This window comes from Antedon bifida, chromosome 2, assembly GCF_963402885.1.
Source record: "Antedon bifida chromosome 2, ecAntBifi1.1, whole genome shotgun sequence".
NCBI classification, from domain to species: Eukaryota; Metazoa; Echinodermata; class Crinoidea; order Comatulida; family Antedonidae; genus Antedon; species Antedon bifida.
In genome coordinates this window covers 18,115,815-18,137,400 of record NC_136227.1, presented here as the reverse complement: position 1 = coordinate 18,137,400, position 21,586 = coordinate 18,115,815, and the positions used below count along the sequence as shown (strand labels likewise).

General features: G+C 30.8%; 1 protein-coding gene across 2 annotated transcripts in view; it reads left to right on the top strand.

Annotated features, from left to right (window-relative positions):
• Positions 1-15,058, top strand: part of LOC144858044 (T-box transcription factor TBX20-like) — a 37,547-nt gene extending 22,489 nt beyond the window's left edge. For both annotated transcript variants that reach the window (XM_078714639.1, XM_078714638.1), the window contains exons 3-8: positions 4,223-4,304; positions 6,275-6,466; positions 8,700-8,855; positions 13,732-13,799; positions 13,983-14,119; positions 14,424-15,058. In XM_078714639.1, the coding sequence (XP_078570765.1) occupies positions 4,223-4,304; positions 6,275-6,466; positions 8,700-8,855; positions 13,732-13,799; positions 13,983-14,119; positions 14,424-14,800 (1,012 nt within the window). In that variant the 3' untranslated portion in view covers positions 14,801-15,058. The remainder of the gene's footprint in view (positions 1-4,222; positions 4,305-6,274; positions 6,467-8,699; positions 8,856-13,731; positions 13,800-13,982; positions 14,120-14,423) is intronic.
• Positions 15,059-21,586: the final 6,528 nt, after the last annotated feature.

Genomic DNA, 21,586 nt, shown 5'->3' with positions numbered 1-21,586 from the left:
ACCCTTTTACTAAGTCAGATTAAACCTTGTGTTATCCACTCATACATACACCTTGAAAGTCCCAAAAGTAGACCTGTAATTATGGTGGTGAACATTTTACATTATTAAATATCAGATGACTTGAATATCGGTTGAAAACCTTGTCCTGCTTTATATATTTACATTTATTTATTTATTTAATACAGTTTAGTCGATCTCATTCTGTCTAGGCCTACGAAATATTCTTTGTTGTAGCATAGGTAGGTTTTTGGTCCAACATACCTTGATTGGGAAAACAAATCAGAATTGCGTCATAGGCCTAAATCTATATAAAAACCATAAGGTGATATCTTCGTGATGATTCTTCAACGTTTTAAATCGTCAAATGGATGATCTTCTTTACCGTCTCACCATGGTGTGAGACTTGTAATACTAGGTACTAGGCCTAGACCACATACAGAATTGAGCCGATGTCATTATCATTTTATGATAGAATGGCTCCGAGTAGGTTATTATACACACTACTAAACCTAGACCACATACGGAATTGAACCCATGACATCAGTATGATAGAATGGCTCCGAGTAAGCATTATACACACTACGGTACTAAGTCTAGGCCACATACGGAATTGAACCCATGACATCAATATGATACAATGGCCCCGAGTAGGAATTATTATGCATGTTTGTACTAAGAAGCCCAGAACGACCACATAAAGAGTTGAACCAATGTCACCAATATTTGAAGACATGCATGACACAATGGTTTTGGCTTTTAAAGTGATTAACGTTACAACATTTTTATTAACATTTTTGTTTTGTGCGCTCTCTGCAGTATGACAATTAAACGTGTCTCTAATAACGAGATTCATATCAACTAGACGTTTTCATAGCTGAAATTTATTAACACGTTGGAGTTTTTTGTGAACTTCAAACTTAGGTAATTGCTTAAATCGCATTACTTAAATGGAAGTGGTACTTAACTATGTCAAAGGTATGACACGTCAATTTGATTTTATTTTCTTGCTGTAAATCATGAACAATCTAAGTATAAGTCTATAAATCTAGTAGATGTAACATGATGACTGTTTAAGTAGTGTACATAGGTATAAGAGGTAAATGTTGTCATATAGAACGCTGACGAGGAATTTACCCGGAAGAATACTTTTTTTAGATAATTAAAAATTATCCCATAAATACACAACAGAAGAACATCAAACTAATTTTGAGCTGATCTTTAAAAAAATTCGAAATAACACAATTGTTTCTATATAATAAGAAGATTGTTCTGTGAAAGTATTTTTATTATTGCTGCTGCATGTCCTCATTGGCATGGATTTTACTTATTTTATAATGTGCATGTAACTGTAGGTCTAAATACCCTATTCAATACTGTATATTTGTAAATAAAGCAACAAATCTAAAACTAAAGGGAAAAAACATAAAGATGAGAGATATGAGACACCTAAAAAATAGAAAGTATACAATTGATGTCACAATTATGAAACATTTTGGGCAATAGGCCTAATGCCTTACTGGAAGCAAATTGAGTTGTTTTTTTGTCCTTTTCAAATGTTTTATTAGTAGATTGTATTATATAAATTTATTGATAGGACAAAGTGAACTCACAAAATAAAAATAAAACACTTTTTAGTTCAAAGTTTAGGACGAGGTTATTTGTGCATTCTTTATTGAAATCAAATGGTCATATACGGTACCATTGCTTATTGTCAAAGTGATCAGCGTAAAGCAAAAATGGATAATCACATCAACTCAGCTGCTAATATAATTATACGCTGTAATTAATTAAAACACGGATTGTTAGAATCTATCCTTACATTAGAAACACGTTTCAGTGACACTGAAGCATTAATTAGCACTTTTCAATCTCACTTTTATTGAACTTGCTTAACCTTTAAAATGTTAGTGTAGGTGGCGCCATGACGGGCCTCAGTTGGGACGAATCGACTCTGGGAAAGTCGTTTGTATCTGGTAGTATAAAAGCTTCATGGATCTGACTCATCCTTTGAACACAGTTGATCCTAATTACGAATAACAAATCCCACCATGATATTCAGCAATCTAAAGGCGCCTTTTCTGGTACTGATGAATCAACTCTTGTTAGCACTGAATGAACTCACGAAAGACATTTTCCATGTACCCTAGTAAATTCCAAACTTTAGCAAAGATAAAGACGTGGGTAGTATGTTTAAAGTATTAAAAACAAAATAGACACATGTTTATATTCAATTTTTCTTCTTCACCAACCTGTGCTTTAAACACTGCAAACAGAGACGTAATACGACAGACATCACAAGTTTATGCCTAAAGATAGCCACCCAGCTACAGATCCCCTGAAAAAAAAACCAGCCTAATCTCTAAGTAGTATATAGCGGTCCATCTAACTAAAATGTTCATAACTTTATTGACAACAGTTTAGTAATTTGAAATTTCAGTAGGCCTATTATAAAAGACATTTAAAAATTAAAGAATATGTATATAAACATATACAGTAATGTAATGTTTAATATAAAAATACACATATAAAAAGGTACAAACAGCAACATTTTTCATAAATATAGTATAATAAAAAATAGAGCTCTAAAGTGATGAGTAATTGTATTCAATCTAAATTAAATGTTAGTTAGTTAGTTTCTAAATATTACGAGTGACCTTAAGTGGTTTAATTTAGTATATTTGATTATTGTAGGGTTAATTTTACGCTTTAATTATCTGTTCTGAGTCCGTCATTCATTTCAAAAATATTTTAGTAATTTGTTGAAGGAACAAGGAAACCAGTTCATTTCCAAACGAAATAACATATCTTTAAAAAGGGTCACACGTATATGATATGTCTTGAAACTATCGACACCCATTAGTGGAACGTGACACCACCAAAATGGGGGCATTCAAAGTAGTGGACCTCTTAACCTGCTTACGAAGGGGTAAGTCATAGGACTAGATTGTTGGTGTGAACAGCATATCCAATCACAATCATCCTCAAAAATGTGTCACTAAACGACAAAAATTGGAGGCAACCGACTTTGTATAGATGCACAGGGGAGAGATGACATTGGGTTCCTTGGCCAAAGATACTGTACTGCAACCCACTTATCTAGCGCCTTCATCGATACGATGACAGAGACAGTTAACGCGTCAATATATATCGTCTGCAGTGAACGTGATATATTTCCCGCATAAAATATCAAATTCTGTTATTGCGTCACACCTTGCATTACCGGTAATTTTATAATTAAACATTTAACATTTTATTACAGCAAATATTAATAACTGAAATTAAAAAAATAATTAGTAGGCCTATTATTTAAGTTATAATGTATATTTAAAATATGTAGACCATTAAAAACCATCTGCCAAACAAAATGTAAACAAATGTAAACAAATCGTGGAAAGCATGTATGTATGACGGAAACTTTCAGAAAGACGGTAACCATTGATTTTACTATTCAAATTAGTGATAATAATAATAAAATCATCATAATGAAAAAAAAAACTTAATTGTATGCTGCTAATAATAATGTATTACGTTAAAAACTGGTTCTGCTCTTATTTTACCATAAGGTAAGACAGGAAATGTTGAGATAGAAAAACCTCCGATAATGTGGATTTTAAAATACATCTTTTTATATTTATTAGTTTACAACGATAATTACCCAGCGCAATGTCCGCCAGTTCAAGCTGCAAAGCAATTAAATTAGGCCTATAATTATTAGCAGTGATGATGTACATGAGCCCGTGCAACATCACACCTAACGAATGCAAATTAAAATAAAACTAACTGTTGATTTTGATCGTAATTGAATTAAAGATTACATACGTGAATGACAACGTACACAAAGAAAGAATGAGTTGACCGACTAACTACTTCCGTTGAACTTTACCCCCCAGTTATGTAGACCATATAACACAATGACCCTTTAAAAATAGGATAATAGGCTTTTTCGACCGGGTATTCTGAGGCAAAATTAGTATAAGTGAACTCATTTCATTCCCTGATTAGACTTGACCACTGATTTACTAGTTATGATGCGATAGACACATCTGGTGAATGTTGCAGATTAGTTTCTCACGTAGAGGAAGTCTTTGAAGTACGAAGGTGATAATATTATTGAAGTGCCGACATGTGCGATATTGTATATTAGCACTTTATAGTTGCTTTTCAAGTTTGAATAAAGAATTGCACTAAAATAATATCGCAATTTATTTATTTTTCTTTTCAGACGAATGTTTCCAACTTTTCAAGTAAAAATGACTGGGATGGATCCGATGGCTGAATACATTCTTCTCATGGATTTTGTACCAGTAAGAGAATATAATAATTTAAATTACATCGAAAATTATTACAAACATAAATATGTTTTATTTTCAAGTAAAAATGATTACACTAAAAAAACATTGTGTGTATTCGTTTTTTACAGTAACGTTACGCTTATCAAAATTTGTTTTCAAAGTTGTATCGTTGTCATACAGTACTCAATCACTGTATATATTTATATTTCTTCCCGTAATCAGTGCACTCGTTGTTGCCATGGAAATCGATGCGTGGACACCGACCTATAAAGCATTAACCAATGACAGCATATTGGTCCAAAATTCATAAATTGTTGCTATGGTAATCAATACGCGGGTACTGACCTATTAGTCAGCGCTTATTAGCTCCCATTTTAGTCTCAATATAACGATTATCAAGTGGATGTTTCTGACACATTAGTCGCGATTTAGCAATGTTTATTTAACATAACCCACTAGCATCCGTGGCTGGCGTTTGTCTTCATTAGTGATTATGGCAGGCTATCCACACTGTGTTGTTCTGGGTGATGATTATTTTTTACTTGTCTTTCAGCAGCGATATCTTGGCCAATAAATCAAATCATAACATTATATTAGGTTCGTTTAAAAAGTAGTATGCACTGATTCTCATGGGTCCTCTGCACGACAAAGCTAATAACACAAACATAAGCGACATAGAACTATATGATGTCCATTGAACATAGACCAAGTATAAGTGTAAAATAAAAACTATATATAGCCTCTAATGTCTAACGGCTACTGGTATATTTACCCTAATCACAATTTATCAGCTGATCATTAGGCTGAGAGCAAATTATTTTATTGAAAAAAAAAATTCTTTGTCAAATTTCTTATAAAAATAAGCATTTATTTGTAGGCCTATGTGGTCAATTTAAAACGAAATTTGTTAATTGTTTAGTAAGATATATTGTCCCCTGATTTTTTTTTTAATGCCACACAAAAAATCGAATAAAAAAATATTTACCTGAAAGAATTGTAGTTTAAAGAGAAAAATAGTCAAACTTTCTTCTGCGGAAATAATTTTTTTTTCTTTTTTTCATGAAAGCACAATTTTTATTTTTTTGGGTCAAAACATCTTTATATAATGAGAAACTGTGCGATAAATGTATAGCAAGAGTACAGTACTTTTATATTGATCGATTTTAATTATTTTTTAAAAATGTTTTTTTTTTACCACTTTACATGCATACATTCAACATTTAATTTCTATCAATAATACATAAAATTACATACATGCATAAAAAATATAATAGTATAATGAAAATGTAAACAAAAACAAAAACGATTTCACTTCCAAAAATAGTAATGTCAGGTAAGAGTTACGTAATTCCACTCTTTCCTGGTTACAGTATTCAGACTGATTTCTGATTATTTAGAGAAAACAACAGAAAAATGATAATAACAGATAACTATTTTATCCAATATACCACATGATTTGACTAATATTCAAAAGTAATTATGATAAACTGCGATTGTTCTCAATGTTATTAAAATCATTGCTTGAAAATGTTCCTGTAGGCCTAACTGGTAAAACTGTCACGTACGCATACAATCGGTCAAACTGCTTCGATCTTGTTATTTCTGCAGACATTACAATATACAAACTTTGACTTCTGTTTACATCCTTTACTAGGAACACTAAAAAATTACTCGATTACTTTGAAAACCGTTAACGCCACAATCAACAACGTATGTTCCTACAGTCTCGTTTGGGATGATTATGTTTTCTGTTCCAATCCAATTAACAGTGGAGCTTTTCTTGGTCAACGTGTTTGCCTTCCAATCTAGGGTTCAATCCTGACGTGCGGTACCTGTGCCAGGGCTGTAACTTATGACTCTTTACTTAAATTCTTATTATTTAAATAATTAACAGATAATATTAATAATAACTATTAATATACTATTAAAATACTTCCTTCTCCAGATTGAATAATGACAGTTCCTCTTTTTCATAATAATAGGTGGATGATAAGCGCTACAGATATGCATTCCACAGTTCAAGTTGGTTAGTAGCCGGGAAAGCAGACCCTGAGATGCCAGGTCGTATACACGTTCACCCCGACTCGCCAGCCAGAGGAGCCATGTGGATGAAACAAATCGTATCTTTTGACAAACTTAAACTTACAAACAATTTGATGGATGATAATGGACATGTAAGTGTTATGTAATGTTCATCCCTGTAAGCCAGAGGTCCCAACTTCGCGTCATATCAATATGTTTTCCATGGAATTTTAATTTAATGCTCGAAATGAAATTACCACCACCAATACCATTTAATGACTAACGAATGTTCTACACGGACCGACAGACTACCGTTACTCTACACATCAATGTGCAGTACCCAAACGCTAAGACTGAAATCACCAAATTAAAGATTCGATTAACCAAAACAAAAAGTAACAAATTAATATTAAAAATCAAACGTCAGTTGCAAATTCTGTTCCAATTTTTTTTTAAATGGTGTTAAAATCAGTAAAATACAAACTAGGTCACCGAGACGAGTCAGTTGCTTCGCGTAATTTGAACGTCTGAAAGTGGACGTTAAAAGCGTGAACGGAAATAATCATACACTAATTGAGAAAGCCAACTGATAGTTGGCGAAACGTCAGGTAAATAAAATAATCGTTATTTACTATTACTATTACGGTTGAGATATAATTAACTATTATATTTTATATTGTTTGTGAAAATATGTTGTTTGGGGTGTTATTATTCTAGGCCAAACAAAAGTGCTTGTGTTTAAAAAATGCATATTGTGCGGTTTTGTTGTGACACACTGGCTACAGTCAACCACTTTTTTCATAAAAAACATCTTGACATGAGCTTCAGAATGTCAATGAAGCAAACTGAATCTTAGCAATGCAAATTTCAGTAAGTTCGGTTAACAAAAATCCTAATAATATCTTTTGACGCTTCTTTCCAAAATAACAAAGAAAAATCATTGAAACAAACACGATTTTTTTTTAAACTGGGTTTCGTCAGCACCCCAATACAATTTTAAAAAACTGACGACAGATGATAAACAAACAGATGGTTCGCTTGTCTAAATTACTGTGTTTGATATGATATGTGACATGCGACCAATATCGACGCTGGGTGGGATAGCATTACTAACATTACATAAAAGCTGTTTTGCAAATTCTGGAAGTATCTAATGTGGTTGTGATTTGTTACTTGATTAGCAAATTATATTTTAGTGGTTGACCCGCTTTGGACTCGGTTCTTAGATTGTACTTGAAGTCAACAAGTATCGATAAGGCACGTAAATGTGAACGGAGGTTTATTCAATTCGGTTCACACGGTTTGAAGTTCAATGTCGAATTATCGTGCCTTATGGGTGTATATGTAGAGCACATTATATCATCGCTTGTGAGTTATGACAAGTAACGTCCCGTCGATTGAGCCCAGTCCATTAATATATATTAACCCCCCTAGGCCTAGAGATCACGATAAACTGAATTCTCCAAAGCTCTAAAACTCCACCCAACCACATCAATTAGGACACATTGCATTAAAGTCAATTCATAACTTTGTTTTATAATGACAAAGTGCCGAATGAGTGCGGAAAGCCTTTGTTTTTTACAGTGATTTATTAGCAACGATTTAGAGTACGATTCCTTAGTGCACTGTACTCTATTCCCATTATCACTGAATTCATAACCCTGCTTCTATCGCGCCCTACATTTTCCTACGTTATATTGTATAGCTTTTTTTATTCTAGTCAAATTCAAAATAATAGTCCTAGTAAATGTAATCATTATTTGTTCAAACGGAATTTTGAATGGAAATCAACCATAGAAGGGGGGTTGGGGGAGGAGGGGTTGAGAACAAACAAAACATTGTTTAGAGTGTTAGCTCCCGTCTCACCAAATTTCATTTTCACTCTGTAGGCCTAATTCAAACAATACCAGACTATAGTATTGTTGCATTTTCTATTTTTAGTCGACTCTACAGCTCACTATGTTGGTCTGTTGGTGGGTCGGTAAACACTAACTCAAATTTGAGCACGCGACTGCAGCCATGTATATGGCCTTGTTATTAAACTTTTTGATTTTTCTACCTGCCTTTCCAATCAAGATTTAACATTTAAATGTAATAGAAAAGATAAACCAATTAAATAAAGAACTTCAAAACCTTTCTGAGATATTAATTGAAAACTTAAAGTTTTCAAGCAATAAACAGAATATTGGGAATGTTATGCAACCAAAGCTGACATCACAGCTTCACCCCCGTAACTTAATGCCCCTTTGTTGTACAAATTCATTATTTTCATGACCATTACACATTTATTGTACCAACTGCCATAACAATAATACCGCCCTCTCCACGAATCCCAAAGTTATGAAGATATTTGTTTACTTACTTTTGTGTTTTTTTAAATTTTAGATTATTTTAAATTCAATGCACCGTTACCAGCCTCGATTTCACGTAGTTCACGTCAGTGGTAAGAAGGACTTTGATGCGGAGCCTGAGAGAGATTTTAAAACATTTGTATTTTCGGAAACACAGTTTACGGCAGTGACAGCTTATCAAAATCATCGAGTAAGTTGTAATAACTTAAAAACTCTTAGTTAATATGCATTCGGACTTATATATGCAGTTAACGGTACATCCATGTCTAGGCCTACATAAAGGTCGGTCATATCAGTAAAATTAGTGAAGATATTACAAAATTAAAATTATCAATATAACATTTTTAAAACAATGAATGTCTTGACATCGTAAATCTCGAGTTAAAATGGGTGAAATGCATGCACGGTTGTATAACTTGTATAATTAAGTCATCACTATTATAAGGTATATTGTTACATAAATTGTGTTCATTTAAAAAGAACAAATACTGTACATTGAAGCCCCGGGACAGTATATTGAATCAGTCGGCCTAGGGGTCTTGTTTTCTAACAAAACTACTTATGAAATTGATAGAATACATGTTTATCATGATCTCTGGTGATTCATAACGTAATTTGTCATAAAATCTGTCATCCCTAAAACGTGATTGTCAAGAAAAAAGACAGTAGAATTCACCCGACAATAAAGGTGTCAAATGATTCCTAATTAATGATTCTTAAATTGTCCCCTTCTTGGTTTAAAACTATATCGACAATAGACTTAATTTCCTAACACGTACCGTAGCACGTGTAATTGGGTCACCATCATCCGTATATAAATACTGGCTATTCTAGGCCAAATGAAACATGCGTATTTGTGTGCCTAAATCCCAGTCGGTGACTAAGGGGGATAAGAACTGCTTATTTCACGCCAGACTGGACCGGAATTTCTGGAAAATTGGAGAATAATAATCAACGAATTTAGAACTCGATGACCGATCGATTTGTCTTTCTGCAGTGTAAGGAAGATGCGATTAAGATCTTTCTACTGGGTACTTGGCGGTTTCTTTTCATCACCCAAATATATACAGATTCTACTACACACATAATGTTGTTGATGAAAAACACGAACTATTATTATATTGACCTATTTCTTTTACTATTGGGAAACAATCAAATATTCAAGTTTGGATGAATAGATGTAAACATAAGTAATGAATAAATAATATGGCCTATATAAATTGATATTTTATTCTTATTTGGACCTTGATTATAAGTTTTTATATAGCACCTCTTGAAATAGAAGCTACAGAAAGAGATTCAACATATACGGTACCTGTAGAGACTAAATAATTATAGCCACTTATTATTAATAAAGAAAGAAAAAACATTGTATCGAATACAAACTTGAAGTATATTAATTTGAGAGAAAACAAGAAGCGAATAAAAATAATAAATGTGGGTCATTGGGTTAGGATTGTGAAGACCTTTTGAACTAGTTCTAAGTCTGAGAGTAGTTTGAGAGTCATATTTTGATGCAATGATTCAATGATATTAACATACACCGACTGTTATACACATACCTTCATTCCACCAATGTGAATGGGTTTGAATCTAATATGAGATCAAACTAAATTATTGTTATAATATATCTTATTTAACTGCACACTAGCACAATGAATTATGTAACTTTTAATTATGTTGGAATAAAGACAACATTTGTTATGCATAAACAAAATAACACATGGTATTGGCTGCTTTGTGGACAATCCTTTGAACTGTTAATCTTTATAGGCTTTTTAAACATGAAATTTGACCTTGTTAAATTAAAAGACTAAGACAAATTGAGGCTGAAATAGTTTCGATATAGTTGAGACTTAAGCCTTACATCAAATTAGTTTCATCAGACAAATCGCGATACAATTAGCATTTGTCCTTTCTAATTTGTTTCTTTCTTTAATTAATTTCATTTCTGCTAAACGTAAAAAAAAAAAGAGTTTGACTTGACACGACCGTAGTTTGGTTTTTGCCAAGACGCACACATAGATGGCAAAAATACTATCATCAATGGAAATTATAATTATAGGTTCCCGACAAAAATTCATCTAAAGAAAGCTCAAACAATTGTTTGTTAAACTTTAAAGTAGTATACATTCTCGTAACCGTATTCCTATACGATCCTGCTTTCCCATAAAACTTTTGATTTAATACTGGTACGGATTTTGTAAGCGTGGGTTTTGTGTCTCTTGAGGAGTTACTGACAATCCACCAATAGTGTGGATTCTCCAGAATGTCTGGATTAAAATCTCATTTAATCGTAATAATCATGTAAATTCCGTTACATTGCTTCAAGGACATTACGACTAGATACATGATATATACCATGTTCAAAACTAATCCCATTTTACAATACAAAATGACTTAATTTAACATGTCCTTGCAATATGAGTGGTCATAAAGGCATCTAAAAAATAACAATCACGTGAGACTGGAGCTAATTACTATACGGTTCCAAATTAGTTTGAAATTCTATTGATTGATTGTATATAAATATTTGACTTATTAATTTAAATTTGATCAAGCAACGATATATTTCTTCGGAGATGTTAAAAATGCTAATAATGGTGACGCATTAGTAAGAGAGTGTAAACTAAACGTGATGTTGTTAGCACTTTTGAAAGAAGTTTTCGACCCGTAAATTAACAAGTAAATCTTTGAGGACTTTGAGTACGTTGAGTATTAGTGTTGATGCTCAAATAAGCGCTTCTCAACAAGAGTAGAAATATACAAATCAAATCTGGTGACTAAATGCATTATTTAAATCACAGCATGTTTTGTACGCGCCTCGATGTTAAGTCTCTTTATGATGATAATCTTCTTCATCTTGAAACACTTTTTCACCAAATTTATTTTATTTATTTGATTGATTATTCTATTGTAAGTGATAATCCGTACACAAAGAAAAAACATTACTTCTAATTTATTTTATTTCTTTACCAAATAGAATAATATAATAATTAATGGTACCATAAATTATATTAAATAATTACGTAAAATCAAATTGTGTCGTGAAGGGTATAGACTGTAGAGCGCTACACTTAATTTACTGTATAATATAATCATTATTTGTGACGTATTGTTTAACATTTAAAACAAAGTTATATAGAAATAGAATGATTATGAAATAAAATTCACGTTACAACATTTAAAAAACACACGCTAATGCAAGTTAGAAATAATATATAAAGTAGGGCTTGTGTATCATATTTATCGCCTCTGATAATCAACCTGGCGCTTATAATCAATCATAAAATACGGGCCTAGGCCTATTATATGTGAGAATATTCACAAGTGAAACCCAATTAAAAATACATGTAGATATGGACGTACAGTTGACGTGATTTATCTGAGAGAATTGAAGCGTCACTGACTATAATTAACAACAGCGTTAGTTCCACAAGAGATGAAGGAAAAAATAGAAACACGCAGTGAGATATCAGTAATTACAACATGCTTAATGGTTAATACAGCGAAAGATAAGCGAACTCTATTAAATTTTAATGATATATTTTATGTACGTACGTGAAAGAAAAATGAAGAACTATTTGTCACAAATAACGTGTATTAGATTATTTATGTTTTTCTAATTAACTTATGTTATATTGCTTATTTTTCTCAATTTATCCAAGAAATTATATCGTGCTGCAGATAGACAATTTGTTCGCCAGTTGTAGGCCTATAGTTTTTAGAAAAATAAAAATAAACGTGGATAATTAACATGTTCGTGTAATCTTTAAAAGAATCTCCATCTTTTGTAGCTAATCGAATTCACTCATTTAGATCCGAAACTGTTTTAAAGACATTTTTCTCGCGTTACCGTATCTATCTCACAAATGTTTTAAGAAATTTCATCAACTGTATTACAGCAATTGTGAACTCTAAAGACTAGATTAGAAAAACCTTTGTAAAACCATGGGATTCCTCACCCCTATTTATTAATGAGATACTAATGAGGTGAAATATTTTAAAACTATGACCAACTATTCAGGTGACAGGGGGTTTTAAGGGGGATACTTAGTTGCGCCCAAAAGGTGTCCCTTCTTATAAGGGATTGTATTGTATACTATTTTAGATAGTTTTATAGAAAATTAATAGCGGCTTAAGTCGCGGTGTAGTTATTTAAATATTTTCATACTCCATCATCTGATCTTTACCGATTTTTTAGTGTTATATGTCACATGACTTGCCTCATATCAAGTATGTAATGTTGCTTATTTTGTTTAGAAATACATTTTGGCTTTTTGACACTAATATAACTGCGATTTGATTAATTATATATTTACCTTACATTACATTCACATTGCATTCAATGTCGATTTATTTATAGAACGACAGTATATTTAGTTTTCATTTGAACACAAATAAAACAAATTAAATCTGTATTGTCTAGACTTCTTGGGTAACATTCAAAACGTGTGTTATTAATATTCTTTGTACTATGTATCCCGTGTTTTAAATAAAATTAATGAAATTATCAGCAGGTTATATGAATTGCATTCACAAACATTTTGAAAATAATAAAGAATGCCTTTTTACTTCGCCATTTTAAAATATTTTGTGAATAAAAAAATAAGGACATGGACTGAAATGTCCAAAAACGTATTGAAATGGTTATACAATTCTTGATATCCCTTTACGTACACTATAATACATCTTAAGCACTTTGTGGATATTTGCGCTTTATAAATCTTATTATCTTATCTTATCTAGTTCATCTTTCTAAACATTTTGGGGAATGCCTTATTGAACTGATTATCACCTCGGAATAAGATACAAAAAGAATAATAATTCTGTTACTTTTTTTTAAACTTTTTTTTTTCTTGTAAATATTTTAATACTTTTTTATTACTAAAAATCTTAAAATACTTTTTTACCAAGAATTGAAATGTTAGATTCTTGTTTTCAGCATATGCAACATATATTTATTTATATTTCAGTCTTGAGAATAAACGCTTTACTAACATAGGTATATCCGAACCGTAATTAAAAACAACTTTTAAATATTATTTTTTATTTTATTTTTTTAGATTACGCAGCTAAAGATTGCAAGTAACCCATTTGCTAAGGGCTTCAGAGAATGCGATCCAGACGATTGGTATGATAATCAATTTGAAATATTATTTTTTGTATAAAAATCACCCTTAGCATTTCCAAATGAATGTATACTTTCTCTTCTTCTTTAATATACACAATAAATAAAAAAAAGAAGAATATAATTGTCAAAGATTAAAACACCATTGAGGGTTTTTTTTTTGAACAATTTAAAATTTTATTTCAGTTTTTCTTCAAGTATTATTGAAATTATACCACATAATAACGGACCTCGAAGTAGGAACCATCATCGGCCAAGTTCGTTACAAATATACGGAGTAGCAAGAGCTAGGGCAGGAAACAAGAGCGTCAGGCAGGAACAACGTAAGTAGTTTCGGATTTTATTCGTGAAATTAATTGCATTAATATTATTTTACTAGTTACTTTCAGTGTCCCTTGTTACTGTTACATGTTCAGAGGTGAGGTCTAAAGACTTATTTCGGGTGTTTGCACTAAAGCAAATTACTGATTTATAACTTAAATGCTTTAAACTGTAATTAATAGAAACCAACGATTTCCTATATCATCGAATTGATAATTATGTGCTCATGGTGTTCTCCCTAGTAAAAGGTTACATTTATTAACATAACTTATATATTGTACTTTGTTTTATTTATTTATATAACAGATGAGAAGAATAGAAACATTGTACCGTCAACGAATACACAATCAGCGACATCGGACACGTTAGTTCAAAACAGTTTACTGAATTCCAATCCAAGTTTCTCAGAACTCACTGCACCTATTTCAAATGGGTCATGCGCAGAAGCTCCTTTCTCTAGTTACACACATGAAAATCAATATAACTATAGTCCAAGTTGTTATTTCCGATCAAACACTCGTCCAACACCATATTCTAGAGATGTTTCTCCGTACATGAGGGATAGTCGATATTGTACGAATGGAATCGGTTATATGGGTCGTGGAAACACTCAATTGTATGATCCAACAACCATGATGACTGGTCTCGATCCAAGGCGAAATTTTCCACAACCAATGGTGTAACGTTGTTGCCATTATGTCATTTTTAGCATACTTAGTTTAAATAGGGTTACATTTTATATTATTATAGAGTAATATTATATATTATAAGAGTGCCGAAATTTACTTTACTTCACATTAATGGGGAGCGCTTTAATTTCGTGAGACCCGAATTGTTGCGATTTGGTTTTATCACGAACAAGGGCTTAAAACAATTATATTTTAGTATTAATAAATTGAAAACTTTGTTTTACACTTAGTTATTATTATTATTATTATTATTATTATTATTATTATTATTATTATTATTATTATTATTATTATTATTATTATTATTATTATTATTATTATTATTATTATTATTTATTATTATTATATCGTACAGCTAATCAAGAATCAGTTCATTGTAGGCTAATATTTTTTCCATTTTGGTAATTGTTTGTTGAAAACACTCTTTTATTTTCACCAATTGAAAAATTGCAGTTCAAGTATACACAACTTGCTTTTGTTAAGACATACGGTACATTATGTAGGCTGACATTGCCAATACCACTTCCTCTTGCCAAATTAACGGTGTGTATTCAGACATCTAAGCCTGTCAAAACGTGTTGAGAATAACCTAAATATACTGTTATGATCTTTGTTTTTAAGTGAAAAAAGTAATGTTAAGCACGGTATACACATGTATATACGTTTAAAATGTAAAGATATGTATAAATTTGACTAAATTTGCTAAAGAAAGATTCTGCAAAACAATCTTTATACAAAGTTATCTCTTTCAAATATTTATTTCAATATAATAGTATTAGTGTAGATTAAATAATGTTATATTATTATAAAAAGTATCAATTATAGTACGCTCCCATGATGTTTACGCACGCGTACAGAATGTGTTTGTGCGCGCGCGTCAACATATGTAATGTCATTGACAAATTGAGGCTGGAAAACCGAAAATAATTCCGGAGTATTGCATGTTTGTTACCTGTAAACGAATTTCCCTTATTGAAAATGTCCAAATATATAGGATATTTTAATCCAAAGTATGTAAAATCGTCGACCAATCACGTTTTAAATGTCTTTTTCTCAGAATGGCGTGTTGATAGTTATTTTAACACTGTTAAAATAAAATTTTCCAGAAACGTACAAATTTGAAACGAAATTGTAAATAAAGCAGAATGTATGAAATTAATTGTTCAAACAATAATTCGTTCTTTGTTAAATTAATGGGTTTTTGAATGTTTCTTTATTCAATATACTCCAATGTTTTGTTTGGTTTGTGATGATATGGTATTGTGGGAACAAATTAAGACAAACCAACTGTATTTTGTATCTTATTAGACCAATAATCAAATATAATATGCCAGCATTTATTGGAGCAAATAAACACAATCTGTTGATTTTTATATATTATATTAATCGTAACAGAAATTCCATGTGATTGGTCTATATAGTCTTTCAACATGACTTCCAGATTGGTTAATAATCTATCAACGAATAAAATGATTGGATAGGCTAATTGTCTCTCATGGTTGGACAATTATATAACTATAAGTTATATATATATTTTTTATTAGGTATCACCTTATCTAAATTTTATTGAGATAATTGAAAACTGTACATCAAGACAAGATTGTCAAAATTGGATTAAATAACATATAGTATTTTTGTTTTGTGTCAGGATGATTTTGAAGCATGCTAGACAATAATTGAAAACCAAGGCCAATATTGCTTTAAGAATTAATGTATTTTCATAATAGTTTTTCAAAAATTCCAAACAAATATGAAAATATAATCCGTTTTCAACTGTTTGCTTACCCATACCTAAACAAAATAGTTTAACCACTTCTGCGACTACCCCAAATTAATATCCGAGTTTGGCATTGTAGTGGAAGCTATCGAAACGCCAATTGGTTTGTAAGCTCTTCGTCACATTTGGATACACTCAATATTTATTTGGTACTGTCTGGTTTCATGTCGTACACAATTACATTCTTGATTTTAATTTACCTTGCTTTTCTTTATATACTTAACTTTGTACATATATCTATACTATAAAAGTAGTTATATTAGGAATGTTGATCATCCTTCATATCTAAAATTGGAAAGCTTAGATTTAAAAATGAACTTTGCAATTACCAGAGGTGAAAATTTAATGAGACAATGTCTATATTAAAGTTAATTATGACAAAATTATGGATTTCCATGAGTTTGACCGAGTACTAGTTTAACAAATTAGGGTTATTATGTAGGCATAAATGTGTTAAGCCAGAGGATACGTCGCAGTGTTTGAATAAGTCCTTTGGGAATTTCAATTTTTGCACTGTATTAAGGATTTTAAATTGCCCACAGATCAAGGGCAATGAGTGCATGAATAAGCGAACGAAAACTGTGCTATTAAGTGGCAATTAGGCTGGGTTTTATTTTAACGCCATCACCGGCATACATAGTATGAGGATTATGTTGGTCATCATTAACTGTTTCTCGGTCACCAAACGTTCTCATTATTGTCTGTCTAGCGTTTCACCAACCTAATTACGTATGAATAATGTGGTACTGTATTACTATTCGGTAATCACTGATCTACGGATAGGGTGTCATGTTATTCATAATTGTCAGATTGTGCCAAGTAAGGTGAATTAATATGTTGTAAATGTTTCGTATGAATTTCGTTGGTAGTAGGCCTACGATAAAGACCACTGATATTGGTGGAATGACTGATTTTGATTTGAAAAATAGTGTAATTAGTTCCAAACTCAAATTACTTTTAGCAGATCTTAGAAACACCCTCGAATTACTTTATTGTCTTTCTCAAGCCTAACTTGGGACTTCCTGAAGTTAAGCAACCAGTCGTCTTCTTCAAACCAAAACGTCCTCTCTCTCCCCTCGATATCCAATTTTGAGCTTCCTTCCATTTCCTTTAAATTGCCGCTTCTGTCTTCCTTAAATTACCTTACCACCTCAAAATTATCTTTGTCCCAGCGCATTCATGGCCCTTGTGCCTACAAGTCCCAGCGCTTTTATGACCCTTGTGCCTACAAGTCACAGCGCTTTTATGACCCTTGTGCCTACAAGTCCCAGCGCTTTCATGGCCCTTGTGCCTACAAGTCACAGCGCTTTCATGGCCCTTGTGCCTACAAGTAGACCCACTTAGCATACGAGAATGTTGTCTTACTGATGGTGCATATTAATATTATGAACGGTTTATCAGTAAAAAGAACAAAATAAGAGGTTTTGTTTAATATGACAATTACTCAATGTATATAATGGATTAAAATAAAAACATTACATTTAAATTAACTTTAGGCTGAACAGTTTGTTAATAATCTGAACAATTATTAACAATTTGAACAAAGTATGTATAATAGGTGTTATTATTTATTAAGGAAACATTTGTGATGATTTAAAGTCACTCTTGGCAAATAAAATATCTACAATTTTAAAAGAAAAAAAATGTGTAAGTGTTTTGTTTAATATTGTAGGGATATGTGGGCCTACCTCCTCAATCTCTTGCACTGGTTTTATTCCTTATTTCTTATGTTATACAATCAAAATCATAATCCAGGATCCAGGCTTCAAATATTGGATCCTTAAATAAGGAAGATTTCCATCATATTGTAGTTGACAATTTAACAGTTTAACCTGTTTTATTAATTATCTTGTGAATAACAAGTTTTAATAATTATCTTGTCGTGAATACACAAACATACATCACTAATTACCACATTAGTCTAGGACCTGGGTCAGATTTGTATGCATTTAATTTAGGAGAGAATATCTCAACTGTTATAGGATAATTTGACCCCCACGAACAACATGGAATGTGTGCCAAATTCGCTATCCGGGGCGAACATGCCCAAAATCGGGGTCAAAGGTTAAAAATGTGTGGTTCTTATATCTCAACAACCACTTGTCGTACAGATTTGCTTTTGGTGTCAAATTGTTCAGAATATACATATTTATATTCAATTTAACACAACTTTTAGCGAAAAAATGACCGGAAATGCTTTTACTGACCTTTGACCCAAAAATGACCAAAAAACACATTTTCGGGTTAAATTATTTTTTTAAATGCCAATGGACAAACTGTATGGTATCAAATGAAAGCATACACAATATGCTACCCATTGCTACCCAACTTGTATTGAAAATTTTTAATTATGAAGCTAATTGTATGGAAAATGTGCATATTTTGATTACTTTTATACAAAATATGAATATTTGGTAGCGTAATTGTTAAGTTTATTTATATAATATTAAATAATTTAAGTGTTTGGAAAAACTATTTGGTATCAAATGAAAGTCCATAAAATATTCTATCCATTGCTACCCAACATGTATTAAAAATCTGTAATTATGATGCTAATTTTGTTAAAAATGTACATATTTTATTATTTTTTTTTTTTTTAATGAGTATATTAAATAGTGTAAATTTATTTTGGTTTATTTATGATATTAAATAATTCAAATGTTCTTTTGGTGTCAAATCGTGCAGAATATACATATTTATATTTGGTCTAACACAACTTTTTTTAGCGAAAAAATTACCGGAAATGCTTTACTGACCTTTGACCCAAAAATGACAAAAAACACATTTTCGGGTTAAATTATTCTTTAAAATGCCAATGAATACACTGTATGGTATCAAATGAAAGCATACACAATATGCTACCCATTGCTACCCAACTTGTATTGAAAATTTTAATTATGAAGCTAATTGTATGGAAAATGTGCATATTTTGATTACTTTTATACAAAAAATGAATATTTGGTAGCGTAATTTTTATATTTATTTATATAATATTAAATAATGTAAGTGTTTGAAAAAACTATTTGGTATCAAATGAAAGCTCATAAAATATTCTATCCATTGCTATCAAACTTGTATTAAAAATCTGTAATTATAATGCTAATTTTGATTAAAATGTGCATATTTTATTTTTTTTGTGCAAAAATGAGTATATTAAAAAGTGTAAATTTATTTTGGTTTATTTATATTAAATAATTCAAGTGTTTGGAAGATCTTGGTAAGTTTACCAAGCATTTTGATACCATATCATTTTGATAGACCAACAGGTTACGGAGATTTGGGTGCCATTTTGAAATTGCATTGAAAATCTGTAATTATGAATAATGATGTAGATTTTTTTGAAAAATTTGCATATTTTATAAATTTTTGACAAAAATTAGTATATTAAATAGTGTAAATTTATTTTGGTTTATTTATAATGATTAAATTATTAAAGTGTTTAGGAGATCTATTTTGGTATTAAATAAAAGCCCATAAAATAGTCTATCCATTGCTACCCAACTTGTATTGAAAATCTAATTATGATAGTTTTAAAAAAAAATGTGCATATTTTATTAATTTTTGACAAAAATGAGTACTGTATAAGTTAAAATTATAAAGGTTTTTTAGAAAATGTGTTATACAGTTAGTGTAAATATATTTTGGTTTATTACCTCCGCCAAGGAGGTTATATTTTCACCCCTGTATGTTTGTGTGCTGTGTGTTTGTGTGTGTGTCTGTGAACAGCCTGGAGGCCACAGTATTTATCCGATTCTCACCAAATTTGGACACAATGATCTATGCCTCAAAAGCTCGGACGAGTTCGAATTTGAGGGGAAAAGGTCATAGGTCACAACTAACAAAAAACTATTTTACTGCCTAGAGACCACAGTTTTTATCCGATTCTCACCAAACTTAGCCACAATGATCAATGACTCATCATATAATTGTGGTTAAATTTTGAAGGGTCAGGGTCAAAGATCAAGGTCCACAAAAAAAAAAGAAATAAAAAAATAATTAAAAAAAAAAAACCTCAGCGGGACTTGAACCAGCAATCTCATCCACAACTTTGTAGTGTGCAGTTAGCCTATTTACATTTAGAACTAATACAAAAAAATATTTAAAAAATATATATATATTTTCCGGGGACATTTTATGTAGGGGAATTTTATAGTAGGCGGAGGTTTGTACTCTCGGAGTACCCTCTAGTTATACATATAATTCTAGTGTTTTAAATAAATATTTGGTATACATGCTACCTAGTACATACAGATTATCCAATATGTATTGAAAATGAATCATTTTTTTTGGAAAATATAGAGTTATATAATATTATAAATAAACCAAAATAAATTTACACTACTTATTACTGTATACTCATTTTTGTCAAAAAAAAAGAATATTTTCAAAAAAGTCGTAATTAAAGATTTTCAATACAAGTTGTGTACCAATGGATAGTATATTGTATGGGGTTTTATTTTTTATACCAAATATAACGCTAGAATTATTTAAACCAAAATAAATTTACACTAATTTATACTCATTTTTGTCTAAAGTTATTAAAATATGCACATTTTCCAAAAATAGCATCACATAATTAAAGATTTTCAATACAAGTTGGGTAGCTATGGATAGCATATTTTATGTGCTTTCCTTTGATACCAAATATGTCTTCCAAACATTTGAATTATTTAATATCATAAATAAACCAAAATAAATTTACACTATCTAGTATTCTCATTTAAAAAAAAAAATATAAAATATGTACATTTTTAACAAAATTAGCATCATAATTAAAGATTTTTAATACAAGTTGGATAGCAATGGATAGAATATTTTATGGACTTTCATTTGATACCAAATAGTTTTTCCAAACACTTAAATTATTTAATATAATATAAATAAACATAACAATTACGCTACCAAATATTCATTTTTTGTATAAAAATAATCAAAATATGCACATTTTCCATAAAATTAGCTTCATAATTAAACATTTTCAATACAAGTTGGGTAGCAATGGG